At 43.0% G+C, this 27,362-nt stretch overlaps 1 protein-coding gene across 1 annotated transcript in view; it reads left to right on the top strand.

Annotated features, from left to right (window-relative positions):
• The window catches only part of CRYBG2 (crystallin beta-gamma domain containing 2), a 75,023-nt gene that overhangs the window by 41,885 nt on the left and 5,776 nt on the right, over nt 1–27,362 (top strand). Inside the window, exons 4-17 of the mRNA XM_026702555.2 lie at nt 695–4,145; nt 7,727–7,771; nt 7,900–8,018; nt 11,105–11,261; nt 12,598–12,737; nt 14,240–14,366; nt 17,821–17,856; nt 19,669–19,805; nt 20,671–20,797; nt 22,478–22,620; nt 24,195–24,321; nt 24,434–24,466; nt 25,184–25,296; nt 26,410–26,539. Of these exons, the coding sequence (XP_026558340.2) occupies nt 695–4,145; nt 7,727–7,771; nt 7,900–8,018; nt 11,105–11,261; nt 12,598–12,737; nt 14,240–14,366; nt 17,821–17,856; nt 19,669–19,805; nt 20,671–20,797; nt 22,478–22,620; nt 24,195–24,321; nt 24,434–24,466; nt 25,184–25,296; nt 26,410–26,539 (4,885 nt within the window). The remainder of the gene's footprint in view (nt 1–694; nt 4,146–7,726; nt 7,772–7,899; nt 8,019–11,104; nt 11,262–12,597; nt 12,738–14,239; nt 14,367–17,820; nt 17,857–19,668; nt 19,806–20,670; nt 20,798–22,477; nt 22,621–24,194; nt 24,322–24,433; nt 24,467–25,183; nt 25,297–26,409; nt 26,540–27,362) is intronic.

Raw genomic sequence — 27,362 nt, 5'->3', positions numbered from 1 at the left:
CACACAAGGCGTTAGATTTGGTTTTTTTAGGAGAGACCCAGAAGCATCTTTGGTAAAGATAACTTTTAAAGCTGCCCCCTTATTTTGCAGTGTGCCTGCTTTGGTATTGCTGCTGCTGTTGTGTTTAAGTAAAAGTTCCAGGAAATCAGAGGGAGGGAGGAAAGTGCCAGGCTCCAAGGAAAATGACAGTTAAATAACAGACAATCAGAGTTGGAGGGGTCCTTGTAGGTCATCTAGTCCAACCCCCCCGCCCAAGCGGGAGACCCTACACCATTTCTGACAAATGGCAGTCCAATCTCTTCTTGAAAGTCTGTGTAAGTGATGGCGCTCCCACAACTTCTGAGGGCAACTTCTGTTCCATGGGTTGATTGTTCTCACTGTCAGAAAATTTCTCCTTATTTCTTGGTCGAATCTCTCCTTGTTCAGTCTCCATCCATTATTCCTTGTCTGGCCTTAGGGTGCTTTGGAAAATAGCATGACCCCCTTCTCTTCTCTGTGGCAGCCCCTCAAATATTGGAAGGCTGCTATCCTGTCTCCCCTGGTCCTTCTCTTCAGTAGACTAGCCAGGCCCAGTTCCAGTAATTGTTCCTCATATGTTTTAGTCTACAGTCCCCTAATCATCCTGGTTGCTCTTGCCTGGCCTAAGCTTTTGCTTTCTTGTCTCCCATCCTATCCCATTCCCTCCCCACTCCAGCGAAACCGAAGAAGCTTCTCGGGAAGGCAACGGTAACCAACTTCAGCCTCAAAGTGAGGCTGCCCCTGAAAGAGACCTGCCTTGTCCTAATTCCAGCATGGAGAAAGTTGCCAGCAATGCACGTTCCCATCAAAGCAAGCCGGGAGATCCTGCCTCAAGCCCTTCGCCACGATGGAAGAAAAACCCTCCTGACTCTGTCAAGAAGACACCCTTTGGCAAAGTGTCGGCAGCCTCCCAAAGTGTCGAGGGAGAAGGTGCCAGAGCCAGCAGCCCCTCTAAAGTGTCCAAGCTGCTTGAGGCCTGGGAGAAAGGACTTGTGGGGATGGAAACCACTGCCACTGAAACCAGGCCCTCCCGTTCTCCTGTACCTGCCAGGCGCTTACCTTCACCCCCGGAGGGTGCCCATGTTTTTCACCCCACCAATTTCAGGAATTCTTTACCATCCAACGTGTCCTCGATGAATGCCAAGCGATGCCTTTCTCCAGAAAATGCCAAGCAGTCTTTTTCTCCAACGGGGAAAAAGAAGTCCACTTTCTCGGGGGACGCCAAGCGCTCCTGTTCTCCTGACCCTCGGCTTCCTTCCGGGCCAACAGCAGAAAACCGGAGATCCCGGTCTCCGGCAGAGAAGAGGAAGCCTCTGCCCCCAGCAGCAAAACCGCAGCTCCCTCCCCCACTCAAGGCCAAGCCAACACAGGTGCCCCGCTCACATTCTCCATTAAGGAGGAAAGACACCCCTTCCGGAACAGAGAATCCCTCCTTCTCATCCCTGGATGGTACCCAGCACTCGTCCTCCATGGCAGGAAACAGGTCCTCCTATTCTGTGGCAGAGATGCGGCGTTTGTACTCCAGAGGAAGCACCACTGTGGACACCAGGCGGCCATTGGCCATAGCAGTGAGGAGGAGTAAGTCTCCCTCATCAAATGCCAGGAGCTCACCTTCCCCAGCAGTTCCCAAGTGTTCCTCCCCCTCCTCGGACCTCAGGTCTCCACCCCTTCCTCCGGACAATGGATGGTTTTCCTCCTCCGCAGATGCCAGGTGTCTTTCCCCAGCACAGATCAACTCCTTGCCTCTTCCACCGGATGCCCTACTCTTGGCCCCCTCAGGAGACAACGGTCCCTCCTCATCCGCAGCAGAGGCTGAGGTCTCCCCTTCCCCAGTGGACTCCAGAAGCTTCTCTCCCATAGCAGTGGAGGGGCGTCCCTGCTCTCCCGGCCCACAGAGAAATTTTACTGCTCATGGGCCTGTCTTTGCTCAAGTTTATTCCCGACTTCCCAAGCCGAAGTGTCTGGTGGAGAAAGAAACGCAAGATGGCGTCAGCACCAGAGTTGCTGAATCACCTGGAGACACACACTCTCCTGCTGCTCTCCACAATCCTGACGACGCCGGATTCCAGAAAGAGAGCCAGGCCACCAACACTAACGGTCCTCAGGAGCAGAATCTGGACCTTCCTCATGACGGCTTGAACGGAACTGTCTCCCGGAAGGAAGGCCATACGCTAAAAGGGGACGGTTTCAAGCTGGACACTGGATCCCTGAAGGAAACCAACTTCCCTGGGGCTTTTGCACTTCAATCCTTAAGGGAAAGTTCTCCCAACAACAGCAGTTCTATTTCACTCTCTAGATCCTCAGGGAGAAACTACACATCCTCTGCCTCGGGCCCTGCGTTTTCTGAGGAGCCTTGTGTGTTCAAGCCAGTCCCTCAGGTACTGTGTTCCACCACTGTAGCCAAATCCCATGCCCAGTGGTACAGCCCCAAGGGCAACAACACAGTTGTTTTTAGAGCCCAACAGCAAGTCGTTGTGCCTCAGCCCGGGTGCTCCACCGTCTACCAAGTCGGGCGAGAGGTTGTTATGTCTGCCCCTGAATCAGGAAACAACAGCCAGAGCCAGCGAGATGAACCCTTTGCTCCTGGCTCCAACACCAGCACGGCGTTGGAAGAAACCTGGTCAACCCGGGCCAATCTCCCCAAGTCCCCACAGAGAGTCCACTCCTACTTCCCCGCATCTCGCATCTTCTCCACACCAGAGTCACAGCCTGAGAATGGCATGACTCACTCTCAAAATGCCAATGTGGGGGATGCCCAGAGGCCAAGGTGTGTGCCTACACCGAGCCCTGATCGCACATCAAACGGAGAGGCTGATCTAGCCAGGGAGGGAGCAGTAGTTCCACTCAGCGCAGCCCAGAGAGACGGCAGCCTGCCCCGCAATTCTGCCTCCCAGAAGCACAGCAGCAACCTGTTCGCTGGAAGCAGGTCTGAACAGGAGCCAGGCATGCCCACTGCAGGAGGCCTAATAACAAACAGGTCAAATCAAGACAGCAGCTGGCTAGGCGTGGGAAAAGCCAGCCTATCTGCCAAGAGGAGAAATAAGTGCTCCTCGGACACCGCGGAGGAAATTGGAATCTCTGCTGCATCTCAGCCAACTTCTCCGGGGGATCCTAAAGCCAGAACGCAGGATGATGAACTGAAGAAAGAAAAGCAGGTGTCGGGCAAGAGCCCCCTGATATTTGCACTGGAAGAAGAGAGTTCCCCTGATGGGAGCCTCTCTTCTTTCTCATGGCCCGAACCCCCAAGTGACTTAATAAGAAGCTTCAGCCAGATAGGAGAAACAGAACCCGAGGAAGCAGGAGAAATGGAGCATTTCGTAGACACCCTCCGCAACATGGACCCGGCTGAACTCCGGAAGCCTCCCAAAAGCCTCTCCAGGAGTTCGCGCCCTTCTACTCTGACCAAGCACACCATCCTTCCACCTATCGACGAGAACCACGTTGCTCCCAAGTCAAAGGCTTCTTTCCCAACACCATTAAGCCAGCTGTTTTCTCTCACCCAGGAAAACCCGGAGGAAGGAACAGGATCCAAGGGGGAGGAGCCAGGGCTGGCAGAAGAAGACACGGAGGAGATCGAGAATTCTTATCTCACTAATGAAGAGAAAGCACGGGATAGCAGCGTAGCCAGGAGATCTTCCTCTTGGGAAAGCCAGCAGTACAAGACCGAGGAAGACTTGGGGCCTTTCCTTGGGAAATTTCAGCAAAGCCGGGAAGATATCAAGGCCAGCGTTAGTGACCCCAGGGCTGTAGTGAATCGCCAGCCCAACTTGAAGAAAACCAATGTTCTTGCAGGGATGTCTCTTTTGTCCAACTTTGTAGACAGAAAGGTTGTGGAAGACAAGCCGTATTCTCGTTTGGACAACAGCTTCCTTTATAGCAAGTTCATTTCTCCAGAAAGGGCTGAAGCCAAGGGCCTAACCAAAAGGAAAGAAATGAGCCCGGTTATCCAGAAAAACAGGAGCCAGGCGGCTCCAAATGCACACCAGCAAGATGCAGGTCATAAGGGGTCACCGCTAACTACCCTCCATGCTAGGCATCACTTCCGAGCACTGGACACAGATGGTGGCTCCAAGCAGATTATTCTTCTGTCCAAGGAAGCAGAAACCTTGACACAATCAGAAATACAGGTGAGTGAATTGTTGCTGAAATCCATATCAAGTTGACTTTAAATGTAACTGTTCTCAAGCTTGTGCCTGCACGATGTCTTGGGCTTTCACTTGCATTATTATCCTGTGTACTTTGGGGATTATGGGAGTTGAAGTCTAGGGCATCTGGAGAGCCCTGGGTTAAGGAAACCTAAAATGAGACTATTCTGTTTGGTCTTTGCCGATGACAACTGTAATATTGTGTTTTGCTAAGGGTCAGTGCATGCGATCAGATGCCCAGGCGATAGGTTCTTTTGGATCTAGGGACTATAAGCACACCACTAAATAAAAATGGTTTTCTTTTAAAGCTTTATTGTTAGCTCATGCAAAGAGATTTAAAAGCATAAGATAAAAAGCATACATTCCCAAGCAAGATGACACCTAAATTGCTCACAAGCTGCCAGGAGTTCTTTAATAACTACAGCAAAGATACCCCAAGGATGGACACTTTCCACAGTTATCTCGTGTTAGGTTCTGCGCAGAAGGACTTTAGGATGGGAATGGAAAGTCTGAGAGTTTTACAATAAGAAAAGCTTGCAGCTATGTGAAAATTCCTCCCCCCTCCCTTTCTCCTTTATTCAAAAAACAAGAGTAAAAAGCAGGTTAGCTCAGAATGCGTTCTAAACTTCTAGACTTGTTCTTAATATGAAGGAAAAATCAAAATAATGTCACCAAATCCCTTGGAAAAATAACACCAGTGGTCCAAAATGCCACTACCTGTGGATCTCTTCTTGCCACTTTGTATGTTCAATAGCTCGGCTGTTTGAACTCTCCCTGAGGTCTGCAGTGTGAAAAAGGACATTGTACCCCTTTGCACCCCAATGAGTTTATCGTCTCTGGCTTCAGCCAGTTGCGGAACTGGTGGCACAGTTCAAAAGGATAGTTACAGGGCCAAACCCAACACTTTACTCCATTGCACAGCGCTTATAAGAAGCCACTTGAATGCTGTTGCCTGGACAAAGCTCCTTGTTGACGATCTTTAAATGGGACGGCTACAGAGTCAGCGATGCTCATTAAAGGAATAGAAAAGTGGTCGTTTCAGACAGGAGCAGAGATAATAGTAAGTGTAGATGAAAACACTGCAATATTCCATTGTAGAGAGCTGAACCCTCACCTCGAACTACAATTATTGTGAGATCTTGGGCGGGGTGGGGTGTGGGTTGGACTAGATCAGGGGTCTCCAACTTTGGCAATTTTAAACCTGGCGGACTTCGACTCCCAGAATTCCCCAGCCAGCACAGCTAGTTTAGGGCTCTCCAACCTGGGCAACAGATACAGATTAACCGAGTTGGAAGGGAGTCGAAGCTGGCTGGGGAATTCTGGGAGTTGAAGTCCACCAGGCTTAAAGTTGCCAAGGTTGGAGAGCCCTGGACTAGATGACCGACAAGGTCCCTTCCAACTCTGTTAATCTGTATCTGTAAACATGTCCAATCCTCACCTCCTTTTTTCCCCTTTATGTTTAAAAAATAATTTTCTGTGGCGAAGAGAACAAGAGGAACAAGAGACCGAGATGGTTCTGATATGTAAAGCTTTATGTTGGGGCATTGCTACCTGACAGTTTCACAACAGCGTCCTTTATGGAGCACAGGTTCCGACTCGTTTTCCTGCATACATATTCCCATTCCCCCCCTCCCCCCCCCATTGCTGTTATGCCAGGTCCTTTGAGCAATCTGGATTTCCATGCCAGGGCTGGGTGCACGGCGTTTCCAGAGCTGCGGTGTGGTGCTTCCAGAGCAAGAGGGATGCTCCTTGTGCAAGCAAGAATGCATTAAGTCAGAGAATTTTCTATGGGCATTGCAAAACTGACTTCAGTCGGTTGTGACACCGACGAAATGAGTTCTTTGATCAGATTGGCTTGCAAAATCAATTTCTGTAGAACATGATTCTGGGGCCAAGGAGAGGATGGGGAATAATAGAATAACAGAAGAGTTGGAAGGGACTTTGGATTGGACCACCTTCTCCCTTGGCTTTTGAAACCATAATTGCCAGAGTCGGTTTAATCTCAGGGTTCCCAAGCAGAGGTGGTATTCAGCAGGTTCTGGAGAACCGGTAGCGGAAATTTTGAGTAGTTTGGAGAACCGGTAAATTCCACCTCTGACTGGCTCTGGCCCCCATCTATTCTCTGCCTCCTGAGTCCCAGCTGATCGGTTGGGTCTTCTTTGGTTGCCCTGCACAGGAGAACGGAGCTGGAAAGCAGGTTAGTGGGACAGGGAGGGAAATTTGGAGTAGTTCAAAGAACAGGCAAATCCCACCTCTGACTGGAGATTTTGCAGTATTCTTCCCCTGCCATGCCCACCAAGCCACGCCCACAGAACCGATAGTAAACAAATTTGAATCCCACCACTGTAAAGTAATACACCCATAGCAAACAGAACTCCGAGGCAGGTAGGTTCCTCAAAGAATAGTTTTATTGGATATATCATATTGGCACGGGCTGGTGAAAACCGACTCTGAAGGTTCCTGTGGTTTTCACCTAATTAAAATTGAAAGTTTTCCCCCCTTTTCCCCAATAATCAGTCGCATGGTCCAATCAAAGAGCAATCTGGTTGCTTGGGCAACATCCCTCGTCCTTTCTTCAGCCACCTGTGGGAATGTCCTTGGTTCACAAGGGAAACTATTTTAGTTTTGGCTACCAAACCCCAGCTATCGCAATTCCTTCCACTCTAACCCTCATCTCCCTTGTGGCAACCCTGGAGCCTCAAAATGGCCTCCGTCAGGCCAGCTCCAGAGTTGACAATAATATTATATTTCAGATGTACAGAAATAACCCAACAATGCTCCAGACCTGTGTGGTGTTGGAGGAGAGGAATATTTGGATGCAATGCAAGAGACACATGTGGTGCAGGTAGTCCTCGACTTACAACAGTTCATTTAGTGTTAGTTACAACGACAATGAAAAATGTGACTTACGGCCGTTTTCCACAGTTACGATATTTGCAGCATCCCTATGATCATGTGATCAAAATTCAGATGCTGGGCCACTGGTTCACATTTATGACCTTTGCTGTGTCTCAGGATCATGTGATTCCCTTTTGTGCCCTTTTGACAAGACAAATCAATGGGGAAGCCAGATTCACTTAATCACCAGGTTACTAACTTATCAACTGCCATGATTCACTTAACAACTATGGCAAGAAAGGTCATAAAATAGGGCAAAACTCACTTACCAAATGTCTTGCTCAACAACAGACATTTTGGGCTCCATTATGATTGTAAGTCAAGGACTACCTGTAACTAAGGTGCCAATCTTAGTCCTTTTTCAACCATGGAAACACCCCGAGGTTAATCCGTCTCTCCCAGACCAACCCCCTGTATAAGGTGGTGGTTGTATGGGGAGAGAGACCCAGAGTGGGGTACCTGAAGCTCCTGAAGGAATGGTTGGTTATAAAACTAACAAGTTAAATAATATACGATTGATCTCCCAAAATGCATAATTTTTATTTATTCTGCAACTGCAAAGAATCTTCCTTCGATGAAGAAAAATTTCCACCCTGGCCACTTTTCACCTGAGCAAGTGCTGCCCTGTGATCTTCAGTAATTTCCCGTTTATTTTTCAATTTCAGGGAGAGGAACATACTCCTTTGAAGATCAACAAACGCCCCAGCAAGGTAGGAGGGTGAAAAGGAAGGGTGACTTCCCAGCATCTGGCAAAGAGATGATACCTTGGTAGACACAAAGTTAAGATGGCCGCTTTTCCTCCCCACCTCCACATTTCCTGTTTCTTGCTTTACTGCAGATCATTTTATACTCTGAGGCAGGCTTTGGAGGGCAGAAAAGAGAAATCTGGAATGATGTCCCGGATGCCACTTCTTGGAAACTTGGAAGCGTTGTCTACGTTCAGGTGATCCGAGGAAGGTAAGCAATGCCTTGGCTGGCTTGGGATAAGCATAGTGGGGAAAACAGGAGCGTGGCCAGGAAAGGAAACCAGCAAGAAAATGTTCAAAAGCTTCAGAGTGTGGTTGTTGAAACTTTGAAATCCTGTTGTAAATGACCCTGGGGAGGTCTGTCATAACTTTGAATGGTCCTAAAGCAGCCAGTCTATCAGGCTTGCTAGATTCTGTTCCCTCCCCCGCCCCTTTCTCTTTCTCACTGTCTCTTTCCCTCTCTTTTGCTTCTCTATCTGGAAGTTTTAAGGAAGAGATTGGATAACCATTTGTCTGAAATGGTATAGAGTTTCCTGCCTAAGCAGGGGGTTGGACTAGAAGACCTCCAAGGTCCCTTCCAACTCTGTTATTCTATTCACTCTGTTATTCTATTCTATTCTATTCTATTCTATTCTATTCTATTCTATTCAACTCCACTCCATTCCATTCCATATTTTCTATTCTATTCTATTCTATTCTATTCTATTCTATTCTATTCTATTCTATTCTATTCTATTCTATTCTATTCTGTTCCACTCAACTCCACTCCATTCCATTCCATATTTTCTGTTCTATTCCATTCCATTCCATTCCATTCCATATTTTCTATTCTATTCTATTCTATTCTATTCTATTCTATTCTATTCTATTCTATTCTATTCCATTCCATTCCATTCCATTCCGTGTCTTTTGTTTCTCTCCCATTTTCTCCCCTCTCTCTTTCTCCTAACTCTCTCTCCTCTCCCTCATTTCTGTTTCTCTCTCTTTCTCATTCCTCTCTCTCTCAGTCTCTGCCCACAAACACACACTCTTTCTTTTAAAAAGAAAAGTTAAAAACTAATATAAACTGATCTATAAAATACAGGAAAAAGAGGAAAAAGAAAGCAAGAGAAAACAAAAAGTGCAATAAAAGTTAAAAATAGAAAAAGAAAAAAAGTGGCTTTGGATCTTCCCCATAGCAATTACAAGCACAGTTGTACTCTCTGTGGGCTGCCCCAGAGTGGAGGAAGGGGGTCAGGCTATTTTCTAAAGTGCCTGTAGGCCAGGCAAGGAATAATGGATGGAAACTGAACAAGGAGAGATTCTGTCAGTCGGAGCTCCATTCAAAATCCAAGAAATAAATACTTCAACTCCATAAATTAGAGTAAAGAAACTTTTACTGGATTTTAAAGTGGTAGCTACAGGTAAAATTCTGAATCTAAGAAATTAGGCGCCCAGGTCACATATACAAAGGGGTGAAATTGATCCCACCCCCCCAAATCCAAGATCTTCCTCCAGTTAAAAGTTCTGAATGTGATCATGTGGGCATCTGCAGGTGGTGATGAGGCTTCTGTCCATTGACCTTGACATATTTTGATAAAAATTAGCAGTTGCACAGTAGAAAGACAGTTGAGCAAGGAAACAGAAACTCAAGAAGAAGAATTTTATACTCCCCCTCCTCCCTCTCATTTACAGCACAGGAATGTAACACCTCCAGCTTTCTTCCCTTCCAAGCCCCCCCCCTCCCCCCATTGCTAATGACAGCCGAAAGATGCAGAGCAGTAGAAGAGATCTTGAAGGCTGACATTTTCAACCTGGAAATAAGGAGAAAATTTCTGACAGTGAGAACAATCAACCAATGGAACAGAAGTTGCCTTCGGAAGTTGTGGGAGCATCATCACTTGAGACTTTCAAGAAGAGATTGGACTGCCATCTGTCAGAAATGGTGTAGGGTCTCCTGCTTCGGCAGGGGGTTGGACTAGATGACCTACAAGGTCCCTTCCAACTCTGATTATCTGTTATCTGTCTGTTAATATCTCTAAAGTTACTTCGTGATCCATTTTTTTCTGTCATTTAACTTGTCTAATTATCAAAAATACAAATCGCAAGTTCATTTTTTGTTCATTATTATCCAAAAAGTCAATAAACACAGGTAATATTTTCTCTCTGCTGCAATCAAAGTAGTTAGTGTATCCATCTTAGAGAGATCTGTCAATTCCACCAACATTCCTCCAGAGTGGAAAGTGTTGAATTTTTTTTTTACTACTATATCCTATCTCAATAGTCTTCCTCTTTCTATGGAGTCAATTTCCTGATTTGGTCCACCTTAAAGGGCTGGTCTCTCCTTCTTAAATACCAGCTACTGGGAGGGAACAGCACAGTAAAAGAGAGTAGTCTCCCTTATATATTGTGCATGAGCTGTCCAGATAAATTGGGCTAATTAAGTATTTTTCCAATGAGCATAATAGCTGCTCTTTGAAGTAAATGGTCTTTGCAATCATACCCGAAGTTTAATTATTGGATGAACACTGACACTGTTTTTCTACCACTGTTCTAATGCATAAAACTGTGTCTATCTGAATTGTGGAGCTTTGGAGAAGGGCAAATAGCAGGAGGATGGGAGAGTCTCCCAAAATTTTTGCTCCCCTCCATTTTTTGTGGTTGAAGCAAAATGTTTTGTAAGATATTTTTGATACATATCTGTATGCTTGTTCAGTACAGCAGAGAGGCTTTTCTCATTGAAGGAGCACGAGGAATGTGGGTGGGTACCCAGGTAACTCCATCAATATCACACATCAACCAATCCAACTCTAGAATTCAAGTTGAAGACTTGGCTCTAATGCAGGGGTCCCCAACCACCGGGCCCCAGACCGGTACCGCTCCGTGGAACATTTTCTACTGGGCTGCCGGTTTGCTGGGCGCCGCCATCTTGTTTTGATGAGAAAGTGCTTCCGGTGAGCTTTTCTGGTTGGAAAGTGGCGTTTGGATCCTGAAGGAATCCTCGCACCTTAGTTTCATCGGATGGGGGGCGGCTTCGAACAAAACTAAGGCGCGAGGATTCTTTCAGCACCCAAGGCAAGGCGAGCCGAGCGACCGTCCCGAAGCCCATCGACAAAGGTACAAAGGAGGAGTTGAAGATGGCAGGGAGAAATGGGGGACGGCTGGCTGGCCAGTCACTTGGCTCGCCTTGCCATGCGTGCTGATGCCGGTACCAGGCCGCGGATCATTTTGTGATGCCGGTACCAGCCCGTGGCACAAAAAATGGACACTGCTCTAATGGACACTCAACAAATGATGTTCCTTTCCGGTTCTCTCCAGCTGGTTGATGTATGAAAAACCGCGATTCCATGGGAGGAAGTGTGTGCTGGCCGAAGGGAACATGGAAATCAGTAACCCCTGGAGCATGTATTGCAAGGAAGAGTCAGAAAAAGAGGATGCCCCATTTCGAATTGGTTCTCTCAAACGGGTTGTGCAGGTAAAAGGGACTGAGTTCCATTGAAGTATCTTTCTTTTTTTCAGGGAGTTGGTTGGCCATGCAGGTGAATGTTGAAGTTGGAGCAGTGAGAGTATAGAAAGCTGCTGTTGTGGCCTGTCAGCTATAGGACCCTCCAGCAGCCAAATCATAGGAGGAGGCAAGGGGTGGGATTCAATTTTTTTAACAACTGGTTCTGTGGGCGTGGCTTGCTGATCATGTGACTGGCTGGGCGTGGCCAATTCGACATCACTCACATCAAGGGGCGCTTCTCCTCGCCTGGCCTCTCAGGACAGTGGGGGTGCTGCAACGTTCGTAAGTGTGAAAAATGGTCATATTTCAGTGCCATTGTAACTTTGAATGGTCACTAGTTTTAGACCAGAGGGAGAGAGAGAGGGGGAGAGAGAGAGAGAGAGACCTTAGCCCTCAGATGGAGAGTCAACAGCCCCCAGGTCTGGAGGTGGCTGATGAGGAAGAGGAGGAACAGCTGGGTCAGGTGCCAGTGTGTGGATGCGCAGGAAGCAGAGGAGAGGAGAGCAGTGGAAATCCTTGGGCTGATCCTTGGGAAGGAAGAGCCACTGCTGCTAGTGAAGCCACACCCTAGATCTGGGAATAAAAGGCAGGGGGCGGAGATGAATAGATGTGGCAGATAACTATTCATTTTCTGGCCAGATAGATTTGTTAACCTGCGTTGAGAGAGAAACGTTTTGCCGGTGCTGCTGGTTCTCCTAATAAAGGCCTCTTCACTTCAGAGGGGTTTTTTTTGTGTGTGTTTGGAGAGCTGGGTCAGAACAGCTGCCTTTTGCTGGATCAAAATTGTCTCCTGTCTGAAACTTGAGTTGCTGTGATTTGCAGCTGAGCCTCGTTCTTCAAAGCAGGAAGAGCAACTGAAGGCAGTGAAAAGCAAGATATAAACCTATGTGGTTCAGTTGCAGAGTGGAGAAATCACCTTTGCATATGATGAAAAGCAGGTGACTCACTATCTGTGGCGGGTGAGGAGGACCTTGGTGGGCAAAAGTGCCACCAGGAACACCATTATTTCCATACCATTATGGCATTGTCTCTTTTGGGTGAAAGAATATTATAAACATAAAATAACCAAATTATAACCCTAAGTGACAAGCTTCAATTTTTCAGTGCAAAGCACTTGACCATATTTTGAATGAATTGGTTTTGATGCATCATGTCTGCCTTGATCTGTTAGGCTCCTCTTGAAAATTACTTTCTGAAAAACAAAAGTTTTACCTACAGCTGAAATATGTAACCGTTGCTAAATGCTAGGAAGTAACAATTATGGAAATCAACTCTTTCTCCATTAACAAGCTAAACTTCTTTGCAGGATTTCAGACTCCCTGAGATCACTCTTTTTGAAGAGGAAAATGGCGAAGGGAAGAAACAGAGGTTCACCGATTCTGCAGAAGATTTACGAACATGTGGCCAACCCTTGAAGGCAGCATCTATCATTGTACACGCTGGCCTGTAAGGCACTTTTTTTCCCCCTCTCCTGTTTTGGGTACCTACCCACCTTATAAGAGGTGACCTTGAGCTAAAGTGCTTGGCTTCTTTTTATAGAGACTAAAATAGAAAGATCTGAAGAAGGACCATTAGCTCCTTCTCTAATGGAAAGCTTATTGGTTACAAGCAACAGTTCCACACAGCAGAACTTTGATGTGTGGCTAATTTACACAGTGTGTGGTGAGCCGGGGCGTGACACAAAGGCAACACAGTCTGATAATCAGTAGGAGTCCCTTTATTAGCTCCAACTTTGCCCCCAATGTCCTGGTTACCTTCTGACTGGAGGAAAAAACTCTCCCAGGAACAGCCTTTGGCTGCAGAGAATCAAGTCCAAAACGTGGTCAACAAAAACTGTAACTATAAGTCCAAACAAGGTGAAATGAGGTAATTAGTCCGGCAGGGCAGGAGAAGGAATTCCAGACGTGAAGGCATGGCAATAATTCAACACAGTTGGGAGGATGCCAGGAACGCCTCATTCAGCATGCATCTCTTTTAAACTCTCTTACCAGATATGGCTAATGAAGGGAATCAGGGCCCTTTCCTCCCCCGTAAGCCACGCAACCCATGTTGCTCTCTTCTCCATTCCTCCCTGCGTGCCCTAGGATGAAGAAGGGATGGGCCAAAGTCTTCCTCTGAACTCCCTGTCCCTTGTTCTACCTCTTTCCTGCTCTGCCCAGCCAGACTTTGCCCTTCCCCAGTTCTCTCCACAGCCAACAGAGCCACACTCCCGCTCCCTGTCAGCTATTCGTCTTCCTCCTCAGATTCAGACTCCAACAGGGGCATGATACAGTGGATGGTTAACAGATCCCACTGCCAATGTCAGTGATGGGTCATGTTGGGATACTGTGACCACAACAAATGCTGGAGGAAACTGATGACTGATGCCAATCCAGACAATCATTTAAGAGCTCAACATGGTCTGTCCATCTGGGTGTTCATTTCCATCCAGTCTCCTCGGATCTGATTGGAAATGAACAAGATGTGCAAAGAGACAGCAGTACTTTTATAGAGCCCCTGTTCATTTCAGTTTGGAAATTCAAGTGTTTATTTATTTGAGGCATTTAAGGGCAAGCTCTGCAGGCCACTTCTGAACTTGCGTGGAAAACCCAGTGTACGGTTGAAATTTGTATACAAAGTAATCAGTAATTCTTCTTGTTCATATTTTTCTTTTTCCTTTGCACACAATATAGAATTGTGTACATATTTTGCTCTGAACTGTGTATTTTATAGACATTTTACTTATTTTGTGAATTGGGGTAGATTGTGAAATTTGAAAATAAGTGAAAACCAACCAATCATTGCCATCTAATTCATGTATTAGCCTGGAAAACACAAACTGGGCTAGTTGGCTTAAAGCATTGATCAAACAGTCTCCCAGACGATCTCTTGGTATTACATTTCTGTTCAGTAGATATGTTATCATTATTTGTTTTGCCAGTTCTTTTACAGATCTCTCTATTCCACAGGTGGCTGGTTTATTCAAAACCGTTCTTTGATGATGACCCATATGTCTTAGAACCTGGTGGGTATCCCAATTTGCAAGCCTGGGGTGCAAAGGACCCCTCCATTTGCTCCATGCATCCAATTAAACTAGTAAGTATCCTCTAGAAAAATAGTGATGATATTTAGCTTATATATTGTCCCATGATGCTTTACAGCAGTTTTTGGGCAGTTTACAATGTCAGCATATTGCTCTCAACAATCTGGGTCCTCATTTTACCGACCTTGGAAGGATGGAAGGATGAGTCAACCTCGAGCTGGTCAGAATTGAACCCTAGGCTGTGGGCAGAGTTTGCCTGCAATACTGCATTCTAACCACTGTGCCAGCAAAGTTTCCTTCCCTCCTTCCTTCCTTCCTTCCTTCCTTCCTTCCTTCCTTCCTTCCTTCCTTCCTTCCTCCATCCATCCATCCATCCATCCATCCATCCATCCATCCATCTATCTATCTATCTATCTATCTATCTATGTTATTAACAGCATCTGACCAAGCAAGTTAACATTGCACAGTTTCATTAGTCAAATTTCAAGTTAGGAAAAGGCACTACAGATTTTTGGAAACCAAATGCACATATACACTCTACCCCTAATGTTCTAATTCATTAAGACAAGGTCTCAATTGGTTGTTTATTCCTTTTTTTTACTGATTCCTTAATGGATTGGCTAAGACAGAGGTGGGATTCAAATTTTTAACAACCTGTTCTGTGGGCATGGCTTAGGTGGTAGGCATGGCTTGGTGGTCATGTGACTGGGTGGACATGGCTTGGACATGTTATTGGCTGGGCGTGGCCAACTCAATATCACTCACATCGAGGCACGCATCTCCTCGCCTGGCCTCTCATGACTGTGGGGATGCTGCATCAGTTGTAAGTCTGAAAAATGGTCATAAGTCACTTTCTCAGTGCCGTTGTAGCTTTGAATGTTCACTCCACACACAAAGTACTAGCAAAGAAGGGGAAAAAATCTCCAGAGAAGTTCCAGAGACAGGAAGTCCAATCCTGCCAAGAATGTAATAAGGGTTAATGGAGAGGCAGAGTCTGTAAGCAACACCAGAATGTTTCCTTCCTGCCTTCCTTACAGGATTAGGCCAGTAATTTCTTCTAACAACTGAACTGCTTAGAATGTTAACAACCGGTTTTAGCGAATAGGTGTGAACTGGTAGAATCCCACCCCTGGGCTAAGATTTCAAGAGGCAAGGTCATTTGGTCATCAGTTGCCATATCTTGGAGATGTTCTCAAACCCAGAGAAATCTACTACAGTAACTTTATTTGTTTATTTGCTTGCACTTACATTTGCATTTTTGCTTACTGGAGAATTTGGGGGGTTGAAGTCCATACATCTTACATTTTCTAAGGTTGAGAAACCTTGCTTTAGAGCAGTGTTTATCAACCTTAGCCACGTAAAGGTGTATGGACTTCAACTCCCAGAAGTCCATACATCTTAAAATGGCGAAGGTTGGGAGACACTGCTGTAAAGCTTCATAGTCTTAAAAGGGGGATTTATTGAATTGCAATTTGAGACCAATTGCAGGTAAGCCAGAAATAAAATCACGTGAGTTAGCTGAGAAACTACTTAGTCATCCTTGATGATCCCATCGATATCAGAGCAACACAAATACCATGTATGGAAATCCTGAATATGTTAAAGACGTAGGCAATGTGCATTGCAAAATTTATTTTACAAATTGTCTATTTGGTTCTTAGCCTGATAGGGCAGGTTTAAATAGTACAGATACAGCATTTTTTTTATAAAAAAAATGTTGGGTCACTTTCATCAAATGTACTCAACTGGTATTTTACTTGTGCAAGTCAGCTGAATAACAGGTTTGTTTCTTTAACCACACATGTTTTTAATTTGTTTAAGAAAAGTGTAGTGCCTCATACAAATTAATGCATGCATGTTTGTACGTTTCTTCATTTACTTAATCATTGCTTACTTAGTTTATTGAAGCAGGCGAGACGTGTAACTAGATGTTACGCTGTGGAATGCAAGTTTGCGGTTCTTTATTCCACTCCCTTTCTTAATTTTCTATCTTTTCCACACACCCATTAGTACATTCAGTCCTGGTTGGGCTGTTCTAGGAATATCTCCCTTTATATTCTTTATTTTTAGGGAGTTGTTATACTTTGGCCAACATTGCAGTGTCCTGAAGTCACGGGCAGGCCCATGCTGTGACATAAGTGCAGTTTCGACTAACTCAGCAACCTCCTCCCCTTCTGACTGATTCAGAAATCAGTAAGATGACTTAGGCAACCCAATTCTTGTCTTAAAAAGGAAACCAGTATGGAACTGTTGGAATAGCAGCACCATAAAACCATCAAGAGCCATGCAGAGCATTGAAGCTGTTGAAGGAGCCAATGCATTTAAACATTTGTTTGCACATTCTTCAAAGAGATATAACTTTTATCAAAGGGCTTTGGAGGAAAAAGAAAGCATTTTGGTACCAGTACAGGTAGTCCTCAATTTATGACCACAGTTGAGCCCAACTTTTATGTTGCTAAGTGAGAAATTTGTCAAGTGAGTTTTGCCCCATTTTACAACTTTTCTTGCCAGAGTTGTTAAGTGAATCATTATAGTTGATAAGTTAGCAACCTGGTTGTTAAGTGAATCTGATTTCCTCATTGACTTTATTGGTCAAAACGTCATAAAAGGGAATCAATCCCATTACCCAAGAACACTGAAACCATCATTAATGTGAGTCAGTTGTCAAGCATCCAAATCACGTGACCATGGTGATGTTGCGGCATTCTTAAGTGAGAAAAACAGTCATAAGTCAATTTTTTCAGCACCATTGTAACTTTGAACATTCATTAAGTGAACTGTTGTAAGTTGAGGACTACCTGTGATAGTTTCTTCCACATTTTTTAAAAAAATTACAAGTCCTTTTGTCTTGATTGAGGGGAAATGTATCAATTTTGTTCAATTCTTACCCAATACTTACCTTTCAGGGGTAGGAGTGTGGGGAAAAAATTAAGATGGCAATAGTAAGGGAATGAAGTCCTGTCTTTTTTAGTGATATATGTTAAAATGGACCAAGCTTTAATTATGTGGTTACAGTTGCCATTTTGACTTTTTTGACCTCCATGCACTCCCTTGCTTTTGCCTCTCTGAACTAGGTGAATTAAGCAGCTGCTACAATTTCCAGCACAGATACTTTCAGCCAGAATATAACTTTAAAAAAAAACATATCACAGTCCAAGTTCAGTGCTATAAATATGCTTGACTTTTTTCATTTGTAAAAGAACTAAGGAATCAAAACTTTCTGCTTGTGCCGGTGAATTGATCAGGCTGTTTCTTTCCTACTTATGAACTTTTTAAATGTTAAGTGTATGCTATTTGTGAGGAAGTTTGAAATTTTTAATCAGTTCTTATTTTAAAATTCAAAGCAAGACAATTTTAAATGGATGGTAATCTAACGTCAGGAAGAATTCTTATGCAAAAGTGGTACCCAAAAATGTGTCAAAAATCTAGTTAATGATGAGCTAAAAGGGAAACCATAATTGATAAATCCATTTGTAGAATGTTCTCTTTTGTTTATTCTCATTTCAGAGTTCTCCAGTTGTTGAAACTCCTGCAGAGCCCAAGGTAATGGGATCATGGCCAAGTCTGATTGTTGGATAGAAACTCATCCTTGCAAAAAGTAGAGATAGAGAATCTGAGTTTGCTGCAAAATTGCATTTTTTAGAAGAATATATGCACACATGCACACATGCACAAACACACACAAACCCCTGTGTATGTATATTATATATATTATAGTTTGGATGTCAGAATCATTTTACCTTTGTATGCACAATAAAATAAGAATACAAAATAGGCCAATCTGTACATTTTGTAGAAACCTATAGAATAGGCTTTATTTTATGGTGCTTGCAAGTTACATATTTCTAAAGATTTTGCTTTAGAAATCTCCAGAAATGGTTTTGAAATTTCGGCTACAGTTAGATTAATCCATTAATATGCTGAATGGGACCTATAACACGCAATGCACCTCCTTCATACTATCTTTAAAAGTCTGCCTTCATCTATCTCACTCCCCTTCTTTCAAACTCTTGCATCTTCTCATAAACAGTCAACTACATTATAATCTGTAAACACACCTCATGTAAACAGAGAAAATGAAGTGATAGTATAGATATATAGAAGTCTCTATAGATCCTATAGTTATTGTGACATTAAGTACAGGGGATTGAACCTGCTTAGAAAGGATTAAGATCAAATTTGCTGATTAAATTGGCTTCTGAAATCAATAGAAAGTCGAACAACTTGGCAAGCAGGATGTTTCTGCTTTCCACAAGGGGTTGGTGTCAGGAAAAAACAGCTTTCTTTTTTTAGACAAAAAAAGTACCCAATGTACAGAAGTGGAAGAAAATACTTTACTTTTGCGTTTGTTTCAAACAAGGGGGAAGCCACATAAGAACCACAACAAATGAGCTATTTCTATCTCTAGTAAAACCACAGCGAAACAATCTTGCAAGTTTGAAAGTACAATTCTCCCCCCACCGGTCTCCTTTACAGCCCAAGAATCTAGGGTGGGTCTCTTCTGAACCCCTTAATCCTCCAACTCTCTAGCTGTGAGTGACATTGCCTTTTAGCTGACGGTTGACACCATCTCTTTGCCCAGTCTCCCAAGGTCTTTCTCACCTATCACTACACTATATTCAAAGATAGAAAATTGGGCATAAAAAGATAAGCATGTTATCTTAGATGAAAGGAAGATAAAAAGTGTCAAACAGAGTCACTTATTAGAGTTGGGCAGCTATAGAAATAGACTGAACAATCAAATAAAAACTCGTTATGGTGTCCACAGTAAGGTAAACCTTACGCACAGTTTACGGCTAATTGGTTAGACCAGATGACCTCCCAGGTTCTTCTAAATTCTGTATACAGATAATCCTCGACTAATGACTGAAATGGAGCTCAACCAAGATTTATGTTGCTAAGCAAGGCAACGGATTAAGTGAGTTGTCCTCCATTGTATGACCTTTCTGCCACATGTGTTAAGCAAATTACTGCAATTGTTAAGTGAATCATGTGGTTGTTAAGAGAATCTGGCTCACCTCATTGACTTTGGTTGTTGGAAGCTGGCTGGAAAGCTTGTAATTCATGATCACATGACCCCAGAACAGTGCAAGTATCACAAATGCACATGGCCAGTTGCCAAGTGCCTGAATTTTGATCACATGACCATATGGCTATTGCAATGGGGGGTCACAAGTGTGAAAAAACAGTCATAAGTCACTCAAGGACTATCTGTTATTGTGATTACAGATGGGAATCTCAGCATTTATTCATTCTTCCATCCCAATATTTCTTTTTTATTCTTAAAACCAGTATTAAAAATGTGTAAGCCAAGTAAATGTTCATCTCATTCCCTATCATTATTTCTTCTCCCAGGCTCTAATTTTTGAGAGGCCACATTTTCAGGGCCATAGCTGGGAAGTAAACCGAGATATTTACAGCTTAAGGAAGCCAGAAAACAACCAGGATTCCATGATGTCCACCGCTGGTTCTCTGAAAATCATAGGAGGCTGGTGAGCAATTTTGGTTGACACAATTTCCCCCATTTGTATTATGTTCCTTCTCCTATAGCAATTCTGGGAAGCAAAAACATTAATTTCTTCCAAAAAAAGCATACAGTTCCTTAGCTAGGCAAAGGCGAGCCATCCTGGGCTTTAAAACAATATTTTTGCTGATTGTTATTACTATTGTTTATTTTATTACTGTTTGTTATTGCATCATATTATATTTTATTATATTTTTATTACAATATACATCTGTACATCACTGGGGGATCCATCCAGAACCATGAAATAAATAAATCAAAGAAAAAAATGATGCAAAAATATTGTATCAGTAACTGGACAAATAAATTACAAAAGTTGTACAATTAGCACTCAAGAATATCATTGATGAAAAATAATCATAAAAATACATATTTAACAAGGAAAAGGATTTTAGAGAAAAAGATAAATACAAAAATAATATTTTCACTACAGGAACCATATTGTCCGTTGTTATATAGGCTGATTTTTGGAATGGAAAGAAAGAAATGTCCCAAAGGTACTTTTCCAAAAAGGCAACTGGACTTTTCGGGGGTTTTTTTTCCCCTTGAAAACATTTTGCTTCTCATCCAAGAAGCTTCTTCAGTTCTGACTGAATGGTCAGTCGCCATTCAATCAGAATTGAAGAACCTTCTTGGATGAGAAGCAAAATGTTTTCAAGGAACAAAACTAAGAAAGTCCAATTGCTTTTGGGAAAAGCAACTTTGAGATGACCATGACCTGGATGATTGAGAATCTCCATAGACATGAGAGAAAGAAAGTAGTTTTATATTCAGGAATCGGAGTAGTTTCCCTCTTTCCCCCTCTTTTATTGTTCGTCTATTGTCATCTCCAGCTGGGTTGGCTATGAGAAAGAAGGTTTTCGTGGCCATCAGTACCTACTGGAAGAAGGAGAGTACTGCGACTGGACAGATTGGGCTGGCTATAATGAAGACCTGTTGTCGCTGAGGCTGATCCGGACAGTAAGTCTGCCCATTGGCTCACTGAATTAAAAATGAGATATCTATGGTGCTTTGGTTCTGCAGTATCACCTAAGATTACACCTAGAATACTGCATCCAGTTTTGGTCACCACACTATAAAAACAGATGCCGAGGCTCTAGAAAAAGTACAGAGAAGAGCAACCAGGATGATTAGGGGACTGAAGGCTAAAACATACGAAGAACGGTTGCAGGAACCGGGCATGGCTCGTCTAGGGAAGAGAAGGACCAGGGGAGACATGATCAGTATTCCAATATTTGAGGGGCTGCCACAGAGAAGAGGAGGGGGTAAAACTATTTTCCAAAACACCCGAACGCCAGAGGAGGAATTACAGATGGAAACTGAACAAGCAGAGATTCAACCTGAAAATAAGGAGGAATTTTCTGACAGTGAGAACACTCAACCAGTGGAACAGCTTGCCCTCGGAAGTTGTGGGAGCTTCATCACTGGAGGTTTACAAGAAGAGATTGGACTGCCATCTGTCAGAAATGGTGTAGGGTCTCCTGCTTGGGTGGGTGGGGGTTGGACTAGACAACCTACAAGGTCCCTTCCAACTTTTGTTAATCTGTAAGAAAATGTTTAATCTTTAGAATAATGTTTCTCAACAAAAACTACTTTAGAATGTATGGACCTCAACTTTCAACTCCCTGAATTCCTGCTGGCAGGGGAATATTGGGAGTGGACATTCATAGATCTTAAAGTTGCTAAGGTTGAGGAACATGGCTTTAGAGGAGGGATTCCTAAAGTCTTCACTATCACACTTCTAGTGTAATTTTAATGTACACAACTTCCCTAAAAATCTAAATATCACAACAAACACAAACAATGAGAACAATACAATGAGAACAATATAATGAGACCAGAGGTGCGGATAGTGGTGGGGTATCCATGAAAAAAGTGGAATACTCAAAAGGTGGCAACCACACAAGTAAAGGTGATTTAGACTTTCTTAAATTCAAATTTTATTAGTTTATCCAAGTATAAAATACAAAGAAAAAAAAACAGATGTGAAAAACTAAGAAAAGGGGACAAAGGAAAAAAAGAGATATAGTATAAAGGACAAAAAGAAAAAAAAAGGCACCGATTGCTACTCTCTTTAGCACACTAGAAGATCACAACATTACAACCACAACTTTTGCTGTACAAACCATTTTTATAACAAAAAGTCTATCTAGTTTTCAAAAACAAAATCAAACTTTCAATTTTTTTCCCGTTGCAATCAAAATCCGGACGCAATTTCAAAATAGAGACAAGGTTAGATATATTCTCTTCTTTGGATAAAATAATCAATTTAATCATCTCTGCTTCTCTTTGCTGTGGGGAATAATATCTCATTCAGGTGACTTAGACTTAATAAAGACATAAAAAACAAAAAAGCATCTTTGTGCCTCATCTACCATCGTGTTACTCACTTGAAAGTAGTATTTTGAGAAAGGAGGATTTATTGTAACAATGCACATATAATCCTTGAGTTACAACTGCAATGGAGCCCCAAATTCCCAGTACTAAGACTGTTGTTAAATGAGTTTTCCCCCTGTCAGAAGGTTGCAAAAGGCGATCACATGACCCTGGGATAACTTGAGGGCTATTCAGAGGGCTATTCTAGGTGATTCTATCAAGAATGTGGGCAAATGCTATCATTTTTTTTTCATCCCTGGGCAGGACTTTGTGGATCCAGCCATTGTACTCTTTGAAGCCATGGATTTTGAAGATGGCCCCAGTGTTGAGCTGAGTGAGGCCCTGCCAGATGTTGAGCTGGCCAACTACGGGATCATAACACAGTCCATCCACGTCCTGAATGGAGTGTGAGTATTTGCTGAGGAAATGTAGAGAGTAACGAAGACGACCTTGATGGAAATAGGCAAAGTCTGCTACCGGGGCAAAAGGGACAGAAGCTTTCTTTCAGTTCTGGGGAAAGTAGAAGATATTCAGAAGTGGATGATACAGAGCCCTCCTTGGAGTACACCCGTTCCTCATTTAATAATCAAGTACTGTTCCAGCGATCAGGTTGTTAAGTGAAATGGTGGCCAAGTGAACACATGACTGAGAGAAAGAGGGAGAGAGAAATGCAGCAAAGAGCATTAGCTACTGCTGTATCAAGGAGAGAAACTTAGAAATAAGAAGAAATTTCTTGACACTGAGAACAATTCACCATTGGAACTTTTTGCCTTCAGAAGTTGTGTAGATTTTAAAGAAGAAACTGGACAGCTACTTGTCTGAAATTCTACAGGGCAGGGGTGTCAAACTCAATTTCATTGAGGGCTGCAGCAGGACTGTGGCTGACCTCGGGTGTGTGTGTGTGGGGGGGTGACTGGGTGGGTGTGGCCAACTGGGTAGGTGTAGCCAGTTTGATGCCACTCCCCAAACAGCTGGCATATTTCCTCTTTGCATTGGGTAGACTGGGCCAAAGTGCCACAGGCTGGCCCCTTATATTTTCTAGGACGGCCCCATGGGCCAGATCCAACCACATTGCTGGCCATATCCGGCCTGCAGGCCTTGTGTTTGACACTCCTGCTATAGGGTCTCCTCCTTGAGCAGGTTGGACTGGAAGACCTCCAAGGCCCCTCCCAACTCTGTTATTCTGTAAGGCAGGGGTCTCCAACCTTGGCAACTTTAAGACTTATGGACTTCAATTCCCAGAGTCCACAAGTCTTAAAGTTGCCAAGGTTGGAGATCCCTGCTGTAAAGTCTCATATTGCTCCACCAGCATTACTCAACGCATCTTCCAGATGTACAAGTAGTCCTTGATTTACAACCACAATTGAGCAAAGAATTTATGCTGCTAAGTGAGAAATTTGTCAATTGAGTTTTGACCCATTTTACATTTTTTCTTGCCACAGTTGTTAAGCGAATAACATGATTGTTAAGTGAATTTGGCTTTCCCATTGACTTTGCTCATCAGAAGGTCACAAAAAGTGATCACATGACCCCAGAATATTACAACCATCATAAATATGAACCATTTGTCAAGCATTTGAATGTAAATCACATGACCATGGAGATGTTGCAATGCTCGTAAGTGTGAAAAATGAAATCACTTTTTTCAGTGGTGGTGTAACTTTGAACGAATCCCTAAATGATTGTGAATTGAGGACTACCTGTATTGGGATATCAACTTTCTAAATTCTCAACCAGCAATGTTAGCTTTCAAACTTCCTCCTGTCCCAAGTTTGGCCAGGCTGGCTACAATACTAAATCCTGTCATCTCAGCATTCCTGGGACTAAGGGCCTCTTGAAGCACTCATGTTTTTAGATCTCAACTGTAACAGCTTTTGAAGGATAACAGAGGGGTAGAACTGATACCTCACCAGAACACTATTTTGCAATTAGTACATGAATATGGAGCTGGGGATAATTTTATTTCCTTTGCTGTGACCAGGTGGGTAGCCTATGAAGGCAAGAATTTCAGTGGGAAACAATACATTTTGGAGAAAGGAGTATATCGCAACTGTGAAGACTGGGGAGCAAACAGTTGCCAGATTTCCTCTGTGCAACCTGTCCTACAGGTAAGGATCTGCTAGTCAGATCACCCCATCAGTAATTAACTGTACTTTTCTTGAACCTGGTCTAAATACTGTGTCATAATTCACTTTTATTTCCCACTTCTCTCTCTACCAGGTTGGGGAACACAGCCTGTTCTTCATTTCTAAGGTGAGCAGCTGGCACTGAGAAGCAAAACATGAAGGTAGTTTTTATGTCACATTACGCTATTCAAGCTAGATTACCACATTTGAGTTGGTTTGGTCCATTAAATCAGAGGTGGGCAAACCCAAAGGCTTTACATGGTGCTTCTGGAGCCTTTACTAAACTGGATTGCTTCCCTCTCCTATCCCAATAATAAATAAAGGCTGTATTTAATATAGCTTTCCTGAAATTTCATAACCTTTGCTGTGCTTCTTCCGATAGCATTATTGCCATGATTCCTATGTTCCTTGCAGGAAATTAGCTAAATAAAAATTAAAAATGCAGCATACCTCCCTTCCCAGATTAAAAAAAATGTTGCTTTCTCCTGTAGTAACTGAATGATCAGGTTATTTATATTTTATAGATGCTGTATTTTCAGAGAAGCAGGATCAATAATCATATTCTTATTGTAATACATTAGGTTCACCTATAAAATAATGATCATCCTTTGAATGTCTCCCTGCAGCCCTGTGAGCAATGTTTCAGTGTTTCTCAACCTTAAGATGGGTGGACTTCAACCCCCAGAATTCCCCAGCCAGCATGGGGAAGGCAAAACCATTTCCTTTCCTTATGGAATTACGAAAACCATCATTTTAAAAATAAGATGATTACAACTACGAGACAGTTATTCCAAGCCACTTCAGTCTATCTCTTGTTCACATTTAGAATTTTTTGACTCCCCAGATCCAACTTTTCCCAGAGCCTGATTTCTCGGGGAACTCCGTGACTTTTAAGGAGGACCAAGCAACTCTTCCAGAGAACTTCATCCCCCATTCCTGTAGGGTCAGTGGAGGCAGGTAAGGATCTCTCATCAGCAGGGCCTCCTTCATTCATTCTCATCTTCTCCTTGCCATTCTGCCAGTATTTCCTGCTCTGGATCCCAAAGGAATGGTACTCGGTTCTCTTCCATTTAGGGAAAAGGAAGGAGGGCCCAGAGATTTCTACAGGAGGGAATTGAAGCAGTTGTCTCTCTCTCTCTCTCTCTCTCTCTCTTTGTAATAATCTTTTTATTTTAATTTACACCAACAGTCCATCTTCCATTTAAACAGTATGACATCTGGGTACAAATATCTTGTGCAATAACAATAACAATTAATACATATTCATATCAGTACTCTATATTTACTTTATACTATTATGCATAATATATCTAATTATTATAACAATCCCCTTCTTAATATATTTAATTCTTTTTCACATGTTTTCTCTTTTTCGCTAGTCTTCCTTAATTTCTAATTTCCATTTCTATTCTCCAGCCATTGATAAAATAGTTCCCATATCACATAATATTCAGTTTGTTCCTTTTCTTTAATTGCAAGGGTTAGTCTATTCATTTCTGCACAGGAGCACTTCTCAAAAGGAAAGAAGTCTATCCAAAGTACAGTTCAGAGAGTGAAATGACTGAATGGCTTGATAACTTTTCATCTAAAGCACCAATGTCAAAGTAGTTAAAATGTAATTCTGAGTCATTTTGTGGGATTTCCCCAGGCAGTCCTGTCAACTGAGCCATTGACGTCAATGGGGGGTGGGGGGAGACAACAGAGGAAAAAAAATTTCCATAGTATACTTGTAGCAAGGAAAAGTGGATGAGGGCAGTGAAGTCAACATTTTTCTTTTGAGCCTCTAAGAGGAATCCCTGTGCCTTCTTTGGGATTATATTATATATATAATTATAAAAAGTGTATTGTCTTTTTCTAAGAACAACATTTCCATTTTCATTTTCCAATCTTTCTAGCCATTTTTCCCAGGTGAGTGTGTTTTCAGTAAGATGCTGGTTTGCTCTTCAGAGGGTGTTATGGCAAATTTTAAAGGGAGACCGGGTTTCCATGAATTCATAATTGTTTTGTTGATGAGCTTTTGGTCTCTGTCTCTAAAGTCACACAGGTCAAATTCAAATTGTCTCTTCCTAGCTGGATTCTTTATGATGGCCACCAGTTTGATGGTGAGCAGCACATCCTTTCAGAAGGCGAGTATCCAACACTGAGCTCCATGGGTTGTGCCTTCACCCCAGCTATCTGCTCTCTGAAGAAGATCCCTATTGTAAGTAAAGATGACCATGCTTCTAAGCCTTTAACTGGAGTTCTTATTACTCAGTTGCTGCAGAGAAAAATACATTGCCAAGTTTGACTCAAGAGGGTCTTTTTCTTCTTGATTATCCAATTTTGGGAAGTATAAGTTCAGGATGGGAAGAAGTAGTTACACTTTCACATTAGGAACAATTAAGAAACTCCTTGTTACCAGATATGGAAATGATTGGTCAGCTAGTCAAAATGTCTGCAGTAATTTGATTTGAGCCATGAGGGCAATCTCTTGGTGTTGGGGGCATCAAGAAGAGCATTGTTCCTGCCCATGGGCTTCTGACAGTGCTGTTAGGTCACTGTGGAAAGGAAAGTCCCAGGCTAGGTGGATTGATGGTCTTAATGCTCTCCTTATGTTCCTTCATGCAATAATTTTGCATGTTGTATTTCTTTTATACCTCATTGTGTTGTGCCTCTCAGAAGCATTGGATTACAGTTTACATCATCCTCAGCCAACTTGATTATAGGCTGTATAGACCAATGACAATGGGAATGGTGATACAACATTCTTCTGAAGAACACCTCATGGGAAAGCTGCCTTATACTGTCCATCATCACTCAGCTTTTTCCCATTTTTCCAAGCAGAGACCTCGATATCAACCCAGAAAAAGGAAATCTGTACTCCTTGGCATAATTTATACCTGTTATGGTCATCTGCATGGACGTCTTTTCAAAAATCAATCTCATCCTTTAAACTCTTTAAATTTTTTAAACCGGAGTAGCAACCACTCACAGAATTTGAATTCTTTACTGAATTCAGAATGGAGTGTCAACCTCTCACCGAA

Source organism: Pseudonaja textilis, chromosome 10 (genome assembly GCF_049901715.1).
Source record: "Pseudonaja textilis isolate UNSWEBS1 chromosome 10, rPseTex1.2, whole genome shotgun sequence".
Taxonomy (NCBI): domain Eukaryota; kingdom Metazoa; phylum Chordata; class Lepidosauria; order Squamata; family Elapidae; genus Pseudonaja; species Pseudonaja textilis.
Note: the sequence above shows the minus strand (reverse complement) of the source record. Positions and strands in the feature narration are given on the sequence as shown.